Below are 14,322 nucleotides of genomic sequence, written 5' to 3' on the forward strand. Positions count from 1 at the left end.
AGCCCAGTAGCAAACCAGCAGCAAACCAGTAGCAAACCAGCAGCAGCCCAGCAGCAGCCCAGCAGCAGGCAGGCTGGGAGCAGCACAGCCCAGCGCAGCCAGGGAGGCTCCAGCAGCAGCTGGAGGAGCAGTTGATCCGTTTGCACCTCTGCTTTTCGGGGCTGGAGTCACTAGAGGGAGGCACCATCACCCGTCCTGCCCCTGCCAGCTCTGGGTGCTGGGGAGGCCTTTTCTTCTGGGTACCAAAAAACCCCGACACCTGCAATATCCTGGGCAGCAACTTGGAGTCACAGAGTGGTTTTGGTTGGAAAAGACCTTGAAGATCCTCCAGTCCAACCCTTCCCCCAGCCCTGCCCAGGCCCCACTGCCCCACGTCCCTCAGCACCATCTCCAGGGCTTGGAAACCCCTCCAGGGATGGGGACTCCCCCCCTGCCCTGGGCAGCCTGGGCCAGGCCCTGACAACCCTTGCCAGGCAGGAATTGTTCCCCAGATCCAACCTCCACCTCCCCTGGCACAACTTGAGGCCGTTCCCTCTTGTCCCAGGGCTTGTTCCTGGGGAGCAGAGCCCGACCCCCCTGGCTCCAACCTCCTCTCAGCAGCTGCAGAGCCAGCAGGTCTCCCCTCAGCTCCTTTGCTCCAGGCTGGACACCCCCAGCTCCCTCAGCTGCTCCTGCTCACCCTTGTGCCTGTGCAGCTGCCATCCTTGGTGGCACAAGTTTGCCTTTGGGAGAGAATTCTGCTGTCAAGCATGGAAAAGGGGGTTTGGGCCCGGGGAAGAGCTGAAACCCCACTTTGCATGGCCCAGTTTGACTTCATGAAGGCCACGACAGTGTTAAGAGCCCACGAAGGGGGACTTGGTCTGCAGAGGCAGGAGACAAGGCCCAAGGCAGGGCTCACCCCCCTCCCTGCTCTTGGGAATTAAGGCATAAATTCCTGCTTTTCCCCTTAGGAGGAGCTGCGGGAAGGGAAGGCTCCTTTGCAGCCTCTTGTTGTGCAAAAGGTTCTCAGGCAGGGCTGCAAAGGTGTTAAACCAAGCAGGGTCTTCCCCCCTCTCCCAGCCCCTGCCTTTCACCTTCCTCTGCTTTCATGGCCATGTGTTCAGAGAGCAGAACAAAGCCTGGTGCTCGACCTGGAGGAGATCTGCAGATCTGGCAACCAGCTGTGCTGGCGGGGCCACCTCAGATCCCAACCTGCTGGGATGAAGTGAAGCTGTTAAACACGAGAGCAGGGCTTTTACAAGCTCTGCACCCACATTGTTCCATAACCCCCACATTTCTTGTTTGCTGAGAGGGGCTTTTGCTTTTTCCTGTGCACACACACACGGACAGACACACCAGGTTCCCAGTGCTGAGGGAACAGCCCATATGGCTGAAGTTTAAACCACTTCAAGACACTGCCCAGAAAGGAGCTGGGATGTATCACCTGGAGGCTGCAGAGCTGTGAGAATATTTATGGAGCGTGTTTCATTTCAAAGGTGCTGGAAGGTGCAGGGCCCTAAAATGCTGTGGCTGAAGGGCAGTGCCTTGGGGTGATGTCCTGCACCAGCCCCAGCATGGCATGGAGGAGAGGGAGGCAGGAGAAGGCTCATCCAGGGCCAGGTTGGTCATTTTGTCCGTACCTGGATGGAGATCAGAGGGTTGCTGAATGCTGGGGCACAGAAGGCCAAGATGTCCACTGTTGGCAGGTCTTGCCTCACCTACCTGCAGAGGGTTTGTTGTGGAGTGGGGCTGAGGAGGTGGAGATGGTTTCAGGTCTCCTCATGGACATCTCGGTGTTTGCTGCAGCTCCTCTGTGCTGGTTCACCTGATGAAAGACCAAAATTAGCCCAGTGGGAGCAGTGAGGACCAGAGAATGGCCTAGGACCAGCCATCCAGCTGTGCTGGTGGTGCCTGCATGGCCATCCTCTTCCTCTCATCTCTATCCTTCATCCCCAACCCAACAGAGAAGAAGTGGGACCCTGTAGGAAGCTCATTCCCACTCACTCCTCCCTGTCCAGCTGAAGAGATTGAACAATATCCCACATCACAAACTGTGCCAGAGCAGGGCCTGTCATCTCCTCACCCTGAAGAGCTTTGGTCACACATTAGATGAACCTCTGCTGGTGGTGGAAATGGCAGCAGAGCAGAAGCAAGGGCTGCAAGGCTGCTGGGGACCCTGCAGCCCCCAACTCCTGTGATTTAAAGAGGCCTGAGCCCTTGAGCAGGATCAAAGACTGGGCTCTTCTTTCTGTGTGCTTCAATTTGGTCCTTGGATTGTGTCACTTTCTGTGATGTGAGGGGGACTTGCATGGGACCCCACAGGTTCCTGTCCCATGACATGGTGGTTTTCCCACGTGTCAGACTGGGAGTGGGTTGTCCTGTGTCCCAGAAGGTTTGTGGTGGAACAGAATCGTAGAATGGTTTTGTTTGGAAAAGACCTTTAACATTATTGAGTCCATCAGTTCCCCCAGCCCTGCCCAGTCCCCACTGCCCCACGTCCCTCAGCACCATCCGCAGGGCTTGGAAACCCCCCCAGGGATGGGGACTCCCCCCCTGCCCTGGGCAGCCTGGGCCAGGCCCTGACACCCCTTGCCAGGCAGGAATTGTTCCCCAGATCCAACCTCCACCTCCCCTGGCACAACTTGAGGCCGTTCCCTCTTGTCCCAGGGCTTGTTCCTGGGGAGCAGAGCCCGACCCCCCTGGCTCCACCCTCCTCTCAGCAGCTGCAGAGCCAGCAGGTCTCCCCTCAGCTCCTTTGCTCCAGGCTGGACACCCCCAGCTCCCTCAGCTGCTCCTGCTCACCCTTGTGCTCCAGCCCCTTCCCCAGCTCCCCTGCCCTTCCCTGGACACGCTCCAGCCCCTCCATGTCCTTCCTGTCCTGAGGGGCCCAGAACTGACCCAGCCGGGATGCTGGTGGCCTCCCTGCCCACCATCACACCCAGCTGCACCCCCAGGCCCTTTCCCCCCGGCCGTGACGCTGCTCTTTGCTCTTTGCTCTCTGGCAGAGGATGGGAAGCCCCTCAACCCCCACCTGGGGCCCGTGGAGGAGCGTCTCGCCCTGGCTGTGCTGAGGAAGCAGGGGCTGGTGCCTGAGCACGTGGAGACAAGAGCCCTTTACAGCCCTCTCCAGCCAGAGATCGAGCAGGTGGGTGATGGGACGTGTCCAGGAGCATCATCCCCTGGTGATGGGGTGCTGGCTGGCTGTGGGGCTGTGCTGGGCACCCCAGCCCCCAGAGATGGGCTGTTCCCAGGGAGGGGAGGCAGCTCAGAGGGCAGGGCAGAGCAGTGCCTGGAGCTCAGCTTGCTGGCTGCTTGGCTCAGGGTGCTGGGGAGGTTGGTTTCAGCCTCCCGGGCTCGTTTTCTTCACAAGGATTGTTATGATGATTTTCCCCTGGTGGGAAAGCCACGGCTGACCCAAGCGTGCAGGATCCTTCTGTGCCAGCAGTGGCTCCTCTGGCAAGGCAGCAGGGGATGTCTGCAGCATCAGCCTTCCCCTCAGAGGTGGGAAGTGGCAGCTCAGCTGCAGGCTGGATGTTTCCAAGCCCAATGAAAACCCAAGGGGCTTCCACCCAAACCCAGCCAAAAACCCAGGTCTCTGCATTTAGCCCAAGCCCTTTTCCCTGATGAACATCTCCGGGTTGTTTGTGTGCCTGGATCAAAACAGGCTGCTTTCTGAAGAACAAAATGATGAATTGTCACCTGTCCTACCTATCCCTCCTGCCTTACCAAGGCCTTACCTGCCTTACCAGCCCCTGCTCTGCACCACCAACCCTTCTGTGGCTCCTTTTTAGCCAGAGGACCTCTCCAGTAGTGGGACAGGAGAGCTGGTAGCAAAACTAAGGGCACTGGCCTTTGCTCAAACACCTTTTCATGCTTATTCACCCAAAGGAAATAGTGATCAGAGGCAAGAGGTGGCTGCCAGCAGTTGGTAAGTGGCTCTGGGCTGTCCCTACAGGTGTCATGGTCTTGTTGGACCAGCCATGGAGACTAGGAAGGGCACTTTGTCCATCTGATGGGCAGAGCAGCCTGCCCTGGTGCTTCCAACCAGAGGGTGCAGGGCCCAGGGTGATGCTGTGTGACTCAGCATGTGTTGCATTTAGGACAGTTCCCAAAAATATGGCTCAGACCCTCTGCAAGGCCAGGGAACAGCAGCATCAGCCTTCCCCTCAGAGGTGGGAAGTGGCAGCTCTGTTGCAGGCTGGATGTTTCCAAGCCCAATGAAAACCCAAGGGGCTTCCACCCAAACCCAGCCAAAAACCCAGGTCTCTGCATTTAGCCCAAGCCCTTTTCCCTGATGAACATCTCCGGGTTGTTTGTGTGCCTGGATCAAAACAGGCTGCTTTCTGAAGAACAAAATGATGAATTGTCACCTGTCCTACCTATCCCTCCTGCCTTACCAAGGCCTTACCTGCCTTACCCGCCCCTGCTCTGCACCACCAACCCTTCTGTGGCTCCTTTTTAGCCAGAGGACCTCTCCAGTAGTGGGACAGGAGAGCTGGTAGCAAAACTAAGGGCACTGGCCTTTGCTCAAACACCTTTTCATGCTTATTCACCCAAAGGAAATAGTGATCAGAGGCAAGAGGTGGCTGCCAGCAGTTGGTAAGTGGCTCTGGGCTGTCCCTACAGGTGTCATGGTCTTGTTGGACCAGCCATGGAGACTAGGAAGGGCACTTTGTCCATCTGATGGGCAGAGCAGCCTGCCCTGGTGCTTCCAACCAGAGGGTGCAGGGCCCAGGGTGATGCTGTGTGACTCAGCATGTGTTGCATTTAGGACAGTTCCCAAAAATATGGCTCAGACCCTCTGCAAGGCCAGGGAACAGTCTGGCTCTGTGGGGCTGTTTGTTCTGAGCTAGGAGCCAGGTTGGGCTTTTTAAAGTTTTCTGCTGAGATAGAAGATTTTCTTGCCAAAAAGCAACAAACCACAAAGCCTCTGGGGTGGGCTGATTGTCAAACGATGCCCTTTTTTTCCCCCCCTTTAGCCCCTGAAACTGCCCAATAAAATGTTTTATTGGCACCCATTGGTGTTTTACAGTAAAAGGGACCACCTGAAACCACCTCCCCTGAGATTTCAGCAGCATTTCTTCTGCTCTGTCCCTGGAAGGACTTTGTGAAAGTGGAATGAGGTTCTCCTCATCTCATCCCATCCTCCATTCCCATGGTCAGAAACCCATAAACCAGCCATAAAGCTGGTGACAACTGGTGACACCATGGAAAACAAATGAGCTGTTTGCTCCTCCAGCATCTTCCATGGATCCTCTGTAGAGATAATCAGCCATGGAGAGCAAAGCCAGGGTGCACCTTCAGCTTACCCAGACCAAACTCTTCTACGTCACAAATCATTAATGTATAGGCAGTAATCACTAAAATAATTTAAATTTAATATTTAATGACAGTTTTCCATTAAGGGAACCTTAGCTTTCAACTAAGGGACACTGGAGCACTTGATATTTCCTCTCTCCACTGCCAGGACTTGCTGAGGAGGTGAGGGCAACCCAGTTAGGAGGCTCCCCTGACTTCATGTGTCTTTCCTCCCATGCAGGGAAAGCTGCAGATGTGGGTGGACCTGTTTCCAAAGTCTCTGGGTCAGCCTGGCCCCCCGTTCAACATCACACCACGCAAAGCCAAGAGGTGACTTGTTTTTTTGGGTTCCTACTCGATGCAGTTGCTGGTGTCAACACCTGCTGGGTTTGAGGGGAGAGGAGAAGGCTCGGAGGTGCCGGATGGGGAGGGATTCACCTGCCCACAGAGGAACATCCATGTGGGCCCATCTCCAGAGGAAGATGACTTATATGTCAGCTGAATAGCACAGCCAGGCTGCTGAGGTGGGCTCTGGGTGAAGCTTCCACCCTCTCATGTCACTTGTGTTTCCAGGTTCTACTTGCGCTGCATCGTCTGGAACACCAAGGACGTCATCCTGGATGACCTCAGCATCACTGGGGAGAAAATGAGTGACATCTACGTCAAAGGGTGAGCTGCTTCCCTCCTGCCTCCCCTGAGCACCACAGCCTGGAGGTGCCAGAGCACCAGGGACGGGGCTAACACAGCCCTGGCATCAGCATTGCTCTGGTAGGGCCATTCACACCTCTCCAGAGGTGGATCCAGCTTCTTGGCAGACACTGCTGGGCTCCCAACTGCTTCACCCTGTCAAGTTTTTCTTTATGTCTCTGATGGTTGTGTGACAATATCTGCTTTTAGAGAGATAAGCCATGGGGGAGCAGCCTGGCCAGTGGAGAGAGGGCCAAGTCATCTGCAACCTGGATGAGCCCCAGAGGGAGACATGGAGATGATCCTTGGGCTGGAGCAGCTCTGCCCTGGGGACAGGCTGGGAGAGTTGGGGTGTTCAGCCTGGAGAAGAGAAGGCTCCAGGGAGACCTTAGAGCAGCTTCCAGTGCCTGAAGGGGCTCCAGGAAAGCTGGGGAGGGACTTGGGACAAAGGGGAGGGAGGGATGGGATGAGGGGGAACAGCTTTGAACTGGCAGAGGGAGATGGAGCTGAGATGTGAGGGAGGAATTCTGCCCTGTGAGGGTGGTGAGAGCCTGGCCCAGGTTGCCCAGGGAAGCTGTGGCTGCCCCATCCCTGGCAGTGTTGAAGGGCAGGTTGGATGGGGCTTGGAGCAGCCTGGGCTGCTGGGAGGTGTCCCTGCCCACGCAGGGCAGTTGGGACTAAGTGACCTCTAAGGTCCCTTCCAACCAAAACCAGTCTGGAGTTCTGTGATCTCCCCTGCTGGCTCCTTCCCAGCTCCTCTCCCCCGACAGCCCTGGGCTTGTTCCATGTACAGGGGTTGGCTTGTTTGCATGGCTGCTTTTTTTGGAATTCCCTTTTTTCCTTGGAACACACAAAAATGTGGCAACCAGCAGTAACTCCTCTGGCACGTTCCCTGCTCTGCCTGACTCCATTTACATTTTATCTTGTGTAAAATGGTGCAGTCCCAGCCAAGGGACTCACTTATTTTGTGCGTTCCTTGGGTTTATGGACAGGAAGAGGTAGGATTTTGAAACAGACTGTAAATCCCTTTTTTACAACCCCAATTTTCCTCCTGTAAATCCAGCATGCACGCTGCTTACCTGGTATTCACATCAAGTGCATTGTTATCAGCTCCAGCTAAGCTGCTCTGGGCTCCCTGGGGCTGGGACACCATCGTGCTTGCAGGGTGTTACTGGCCTTGCTGATGCTCCTCTCCTGGCTTTTTAGCATCCCCAGTGACCAGGGAAATAATCTCACAGTGCTCTCAATGAGTTAAAAATCTTGCTCAGCTTCCCTACTTCTCCCCCCCCACCCCCCTGCAATTGGCTGCATCCCTGGGGAAGGTCTGAATAACCCCACTGGGAGGGGAGGGAATGGTCCTCCTGGTGCTGAAGCATCTGCCCCACAGGCAGTGGATCCTGTGGGCAAAGTGACCTTCACCACCACGTGTTGCTTTGGTGGGGACTGTTCCTTCCACCCACCCTGAGCAGGAGCTGGTGCCTGCCTTGGGGTGAACTCAAGGGAGAAGGAGCTTTTACCTGGGATATTCCTTCAGAAGGTCTCACAGTGCTGCTCTGAGAAGGATGTTCCCAATTTATTCTCCACTTTACCCACTGGGCAAGGCCAGAGCTGGAATCTCCATCTATTGGATATTATCTTCTACACAATATGTTAATTATTGTGGTCAGGCAGGAAAATGAAATAGGAGCTTTTCTGTTCTGCCTGAGGGCAGTTGCTGTTAATTGTATTTAATTTAATCAGGTATTTACTGATAAGTCTTGCAGGAGCATGAAGGGATCTGAGCCAAGTTGAGGTTCTGCAAGGCTGAGTGCAGAGACCTCCCCTTCCTAAAGCCTCATGCTGCAGGCAGAAGAAACAGTGTCAGTGCAGGGACATCATCTTCATTAGGAACTGAAGATGTTTTTTTTTTGTTAGGAGCCCTCTCTGTCACTGTCCTAGAGGGAGGATATTTTTGTGTTCTTTTTATAGTGAAATTCCCAATAAAAAGTTTTACTTCACCAGGAAGAAGGACCAACCCTGAACCTGGTCACACAGGAGGTGGGAGGTTTTCCCTCATCACCTTGCAGGTTTTTCAAGGTGTTCCCAGGCAGAGGCAGTGCTGCTCTGAGCCAGCTGGTCCAGATGTTTCCAGACTCCTCTTCCAACCAACCTCCACTAAGATTTATGTGATGATATTTGTCATCATTCAAACTTTTGCATCCCCTTTTGGGATGACCTAGGTCCTCCAAAACCTTGTGCTGAACGAAGGGGGAAGTGTGTGAGTTTTGAGAGCAAAGTTGCCTCTTAGGTTTAAGAACCCACTTTGGATATTGTAGGTACCATTGGATATTGGATATTGTAGGTACCTGAAGTCACATGGATTTAAGGAATCCTGGATGAATCAACGGGCTACAAATCAACCCAGCCCTGTCAAATACAAAACCATTATTGATTGCTCAGGGAATCTCTGGCCTGCAACTTAACTGGAGTTTGGAGAGGAGTGATGGGAAGGTGTGATGTGGTGTTTGCCCCAGTCCCTTGCACCTCCCTGGGCAGCTGCTCTTGGCCCAGGGCAGAGGCAGGATGCTGGGCAAGCTGGGCCTTTGCTTGGGCACCATGGCCATTCCCACCTGATGTTTTCCATTCTGGGCTGCTGTGACTTGAATCCTTTTGATTCCTGGCATCTCCCTCCCGCGGTGGGGAGGGTAAATCCTGTAAGAAGAAACCAAAAATCTGCCTCAGGGGCATCCAGATCCAACCACATCTTTGTCCTTTTGTTTGCCTGCAAGGAGAGGGCGCTCACCCTGCATCCTCTGGAGGTCCCTGCCAAGCTCTGGAGGATGAGGATGAACACCCAGGCTTCCCATTCTCATCCTGTCACATCAAATCCAACACTCCAGCCACAACTGGAGCATCAGTGTGACCTCCTCACACAGCTCCCACTGCCCCCCAGCTGCCCATGGAGCACATGTGCCTGGGATGTGGACTGTGGGATGAGCTGGAGTAGACCTCCCTTCCCTGTGTCCCCCAGCAGGTTTGGGGGCAGGTCATGGGCTCCTCTCAGGCTCTGGAGAAGAGGGAACCATTTGGGTAGTTGGGAAAAAAAAAAGAAAAGGGAGCTCATTTTCAATTTGACTGGAAAACAATCAAAGGAGATAATTGTTTTCATTAGAGGTTCTCCCTGAATTTTCTGGCTTTCCTCCAGGAGGGCTCCAGACACACAAATGGATGTGTTGCTGGGCTTTGTTTTGTTCCCTTGATTGCTGAAGACTAAAAAATCTTGGACAGGGAAGGAGGGCAGAATGAAAACCTGACTGTTGCAAAACTCACAGCTGGAAAAAAGTAGCTGTTATGGAAGGTTTTCTGGTTGTCCCTGGGCTGGTTGAGGGGTGAGCACAGCAAGGGTTTTTAGGCCAGGAAGGGAACTGTGCTACAAGGACCTGTCTCTGAGGGAGCAGGTGGGACCACCCTGAGCACACCAGGGTCTGGCCACCCTGGGAAATTCCTGGGAAAGAATTTTTTGGCCATTTGGGATTTCCATTTAATGATCTTGGAGAAACCAACAGAGAATAGAGGGGGTGGGGGGGGAAAAAAAAGCATTTTTGTCTTTTAGAGTGGTTGCCTCACCTTGAGGACTGGCTTTGTGGGCCAAGTACAAGGTCAGTTTCTTGAGGCGACTGCAAAGGGGAAGGAGCTCCCACTGGGGCAGGTGAGAAGCTGATGTGTGGAGCTGAAGCTCCAAGTGACAACTTGGAGCCAGAGCTTAAGGCCCTGTTGAGTCTTTAAAACATCCATAAAACTCTGGGGAAGGAGAAGAGGTTGCAGAGCTCCTCAGGCTGCTCTTCCCAGCACTGCTCCCTGTCTCAGTGCTGCAGGGACTGTTGCATTCCCTCTCAAGTCTCCTACAAGCTCCAGGTTACCCCCCCAGACAGCAGCCCAAGGCATCCTCAGGGATGAGAGACATTTTCTTGCCTGCTCATGGCCTCTGTGCCATCAGGTGAGCCCCAAAACTCTTGGTGTGTTTCCAGCTCTTCATGCAACACGTGTGTGTTTTGCAGCTGGCTGCTTGGCCACGAGGAGAACAGGCAGAAGACAGATGTGCACTACAGGTCTATGGGAGGAGAGGGCAACTTCAACTGGAGGTTCATCTTCCCCTTTGACTACCTGCCTGCTGAGCAAATGTGCTACATTGCAAAAAAGGTGAGTGTCCCTGGAGAGATGTCTTTATCTTCTCACAAAAAGTCTGGGGTGAAATGCACAAGGAAAAGTGTGGCCAGCAGGTTGAGGGAGGTCATTCTCCCCCCCTGCTCTGCCCTGGTGAGGCCACAGCTGGAGAACTGGGACCAGTTCTGGGCTCCCCAGTTCAAGAGAGACAGGGAACTGCTGGAGAGAGTCCAGGGAGGGCAACAAAGCTGACTGGGGGGGTTGGAGCATCTCCCTGATGAGGGAAGGCTGAGAGAGCTGGGGCTGTTCAGCCTGGAGAGGAGAAGGCTGAGGAGCATTGTTGGGTCTGGGTGGACAATCCCTTCTTTTCAGACTCAGTCCTGTTTTGTGACACCTCCCTAGAGGCTCAGGCCCCTTCAGCCACTTTGTCCCCACTCTGTGCTGTGAACTCCACCCGTGTCAGTCGAGCACAAACACACCTGGTGGCAGTGGGACCATCCCCAGAGCTCACCTGGCCCCCCCATCCCAGCTTGGCTTTTTGGGGCCAGCAAAGTCCCAGCAGGGGCTGGGTTGGGGCTGGTGCTTTGGCAGGGAGGATGCTGAGTGAGTTGCCCATCCTGAGAGCCAGACCATCCCCAGGAGGGGGCCTGGCTTCCCAATGACTGGCCAGAGGATGGAACTGCCTGACAGGACCATAGCTGGGCCCGTTTCACGCTTCATGTTAAACCACTCAGCAGCACAGGGTGTCCTACATTCAATTATCCCCCTTTGAAAAAGCAAAGACCCCCCCCATAAACCGTTTAAGCGCCACTTTGTCCCCACTCTGTGCTGTGAACTCCACCCGTGTCAGTCGAGCACAAACACACCTGGTGGCAGTGGGACCATCCCCAGAGCTCACCTGGCCCCCCCATCCCAGCTTGGCTTTTTGGGGCCAGCAAAGTCCAGCAGGGGCTGGGTTGGGGCTGATGCTTTGGCAGGGAAGATGCTGAGTGAGTTGCCCATCCTGAGAGCCAGACCATCCCCAGGAGGGGGCCTGGCTTCCCAATGACTGGCCAGAGGATGGAACTGCCTGACAGGACCATAGCTGGGCCCGTTTCACGCTTCATGTTAAACCACTCAGCAGCACAGGGTGTCCTACATTCAATTATCCCCCTTTGAAAAAGCAAAGACCCCCCCATAAACCGTTTAAGCAAATACATCCCACTGAGCTGATATTGCTGCTCCCTCGGCCACATGTCTGCCAACACTGCCTCAGAAAATAAACAGCTTGTAAAACCTCTCTGTAAAGGCAGAAATAATGAATGAACAGCCATGCTCTGGGTTTGTGGGACACATTCCACCCTGGCAAGGTTTGATCTGGCCATGTGCTGTTTGAACTCCGGGTTCATTACTGCTGCTGTAAAAGCCCAGGCACCCGACTTGAAACGCGGGGGGATGGAAAGTGGAATTTAAATCAAAACGGTCAAATGGCAGATTCTGAGCTGCTCAAAAGCCACCTGCACCCAGCCTGGCTGGGCTGGGCCTCGCTGGGAGCCCTGCTGGGAGGAGAGCAGCTTTCCTTTTGCTCTCCTTTGTTTGCTCCCCTCACCTCTTGGCAGCTCCCTCTGGCATCACTGCCCACACCAACAGGTCACCCCGAGCCAGCTTGTAAATGTTCCCCCAAAAGAACAAGGATGGCCCTGAGCAGGGGAGTCACCATGATCCTTATACCCAGGTCTGGGAAGAGCTGGGAGCCCACAAACCCAGGGAGGACCCAAGGTCCACGTGGTGGAAGAGGAACCTGAGGTAGCCAGGGTTGTTTAATCCTTGCCACAGCTCTGGGAGTTCTGGGAACTTCATCTCCAAAGCTTCAAAGTGCTGGGATTGCTGGGGGTTTCAAGGCTTCAGCCTTCCCACAGGGCACCTCAAGGGGAAGCAGGAGCCTGTAAATCTGGTGAGCATCAAGTCAAATCATGGAGTGGAAGTGTAGGCTCTTATTCCTGATTTTCCAAACATTTTAACAGTTTCAGAATGTTTTTCCATCCGTACCCTCTCTTGCTGCAGGAATGTTAGAAAGATTTATCTTCTCCTTCTGAGAAAGGAATCTACCCCATTCTGGATTACAAAAAAGTCCCCACAGAAGAGGAAGCCCACCTTGGGGACAGCTCTTCTGAAAATACCTAATTCCATGTTTCCTTAACATCTGCTCTCAGCATTTGAGCAGAATTTCCTTCTTCTGTTCTTGCTTCTTTTAGGACCATTTCTGTCTGGCAGCCAGGGCCAAGTTGAGCCAGGGTGTTTGCAGTCCTGCAAGAAAAGAGTTTCACAGAATCCTAGACTGATTTGGGTAGGAAGGGACCTTGTGGATCACCCAGTCCCAACCCCCTGCATGGGCAGGGACACCTCCCAGCAGTCCAGGCTGCTCCAAGCCCCATCCAACCTGCCCTTCAACACCCCCAGGGATGGGGCAGCCACAGCTTCCCTGGGCAACCTGGGCCAGGCTCTCCCCACCCTCACAGCCCAGAATTTCTCCCTCACATCTCATCTCCAGCTCCCTCTGCCAGCTGGAAACCCTTCCCCCTCATCCCATCCCTCCCTGCCCTTGTCCCAAGCCCCTCCCCAGCTTTCCTGGAGCCCCTTCAGGCACTGGAAGGTGCTCTCAGGTCTCCCTGGAGCCTTCTCCAGGCTGGATTAGATTTCTTAGATTGCAAATCATGCAGCTGCTTTGGTGAAGGGGTCAGTACACCCTGAGTGTTGGAGCACTGTTCTTTCACAGGGAGAGCCTGGGTGGATGGGTAGATCCAGGGCCCCTGACACATTTGCATGAAATTGCATCTTGACTCCAGCAGGGGAGGTCCAGCTCCCTGATGAGAACCTTGCTCTGCTGCCAGGCTGCAGAGGGAAGAGCAGATGTCAGCAGGGTTTACACTTCAGATCCCCAGGTCTAAGCCTGGCAGGTCTTCCCTCTTGCAGACAATGTTATCAGATGGTCACAGCAGAGTCTGTGGAGAGCAGGGCCCACAGAGGCTGGATGTGGCTCATGTTCCACTGGGCACCCAGTCAGGGAGGAGCTCAGCTCCCACGTCCCCCAGGCGCTGGGAAGGTGGAAAATGCATGAAATTGGTTTTGAAATGTTCAGCTTCCAGTGCCAGTTGCAGCAGTGGCTGAGCTCAGCTGCCAGCTCTGAACTGGAGACCTCCTCTGGGGCAGCAAAAAGCTTGATGCTGCATGTCTGCACAAAGTCAGCTGCACAAAGGAGCACTCTGGGTATCAGGAGCACTTGAACATCCATCTTGAAAGCTCTTGGTGCTGGAGTGGACCTGCAACTAAACCACTAGGCTGGAGCTTCCAAGACCTGGCTGGGTGGTTCTTGTACCATCTGTACAAGTGCTGCATGGAGGAAATTGCAGGAGATGAAGATACTGAGTGTGGGAGCATTGCTGGCCCTTTCAAACCCACCTGCTGCCAGGGGACTGGCAGACACCAGCCCAAGGATCAGAGCTGGTGCCTCCAGGCTTGTTCTGCTGCTGGATGTCCCTGTGAGGTGTCAACAAGAAGGTGAAGAATTGATGCCAGAACTCAAGATATTCAGTTCTGCAATGACCAGGAGAGCTGTTGGAAGCTGTAGAAGCAGCTGCAAGGAGCTGCCTGGCTGGGGAAGGTCGTGGTGAGGCTTTTCCTCAAGGAGCTCTTGCCCTCTTCTCCAGGGTGCACTAAGAAATCTCCTCTCTGCTTGGTTTCAGTTTGGAATTCTGACTATGAAGCCCTGATTTTTGTTAAAACCAGTTAATATTTTATTAGATTGAAATGTTCATTCCTCTTTGGTGTTGGAGAGCTAAAAAGAAGGTGATTGCCTTTTACTTTTGGACTTTCTCCTCCCCTGTTTCCTGTCCTTCCTTCCCCATTTTGGGTGATCCTGGAGAGCAGAGCAGAGCATAGGATGCTCCTTTTCCTTCCCCATTTAGTCAAACTGCAACACTTGGAATGGGCTCCAAGTACCTTTTTCTGTTTTCAGAGCAAGGCAGAGTTGGACAAGGAGCCACATATGATATATTTTAATGGGACTGCAACAAGCAGATGTGACACCAGTGTCTTCTGCTGCAGGACAGGGGCAGCAGCTGTGCCCTGGGATTAGACAAACAGCATACATATACATATATGATACATATATGATGTATTTTAATGGGACTGCAACAAGTAGATGTGACACCAGTGTCTTTTGTAGTAGGACAGGGG

At 53.9% G+C, this 14,322-nt stretch overlaps 1 protein-coding gene across 1 annotated transcript in view; it reads left to right on the forward strand.

Annotated features, from left to right (window-relative positions):
• The window catches only part of DYSF (dysferlin), a 109,488-nt gene that overhangs the window by 72,921 nt on the left and 22,245 nt on the right, over window positions 1-14,322 (forward strand). The window contains 4 exon segments of the mRNA XM_009999467.1: window positions 2,985-3,124; window positions 5,519-5,607; window positions 5,851-5,946; window positions 10,002-10,143. Coding sequence (XP_009997769.1) covers window positions 2,985-3,124; window positions 5,519-5,607; window positions 5,851-5,946; window positions 10,002-10,143 — 467 coding nt within the window.

This window comes from Chaetura pelagica, unplaced genomic scaffold, assembly GCF_000747805.2.
Source record: "Chaetura pelagica isolate M959 unplaced genomic scaffold, ChaPel_1.0 scaffold305, whole genome shotgun sequence".
Lineage (NCBI taxonomy): Eukaryota > Metazoa > Chordata > Aves > Apodiformes > Apodidae > Chaetura > Chaetura pelagica.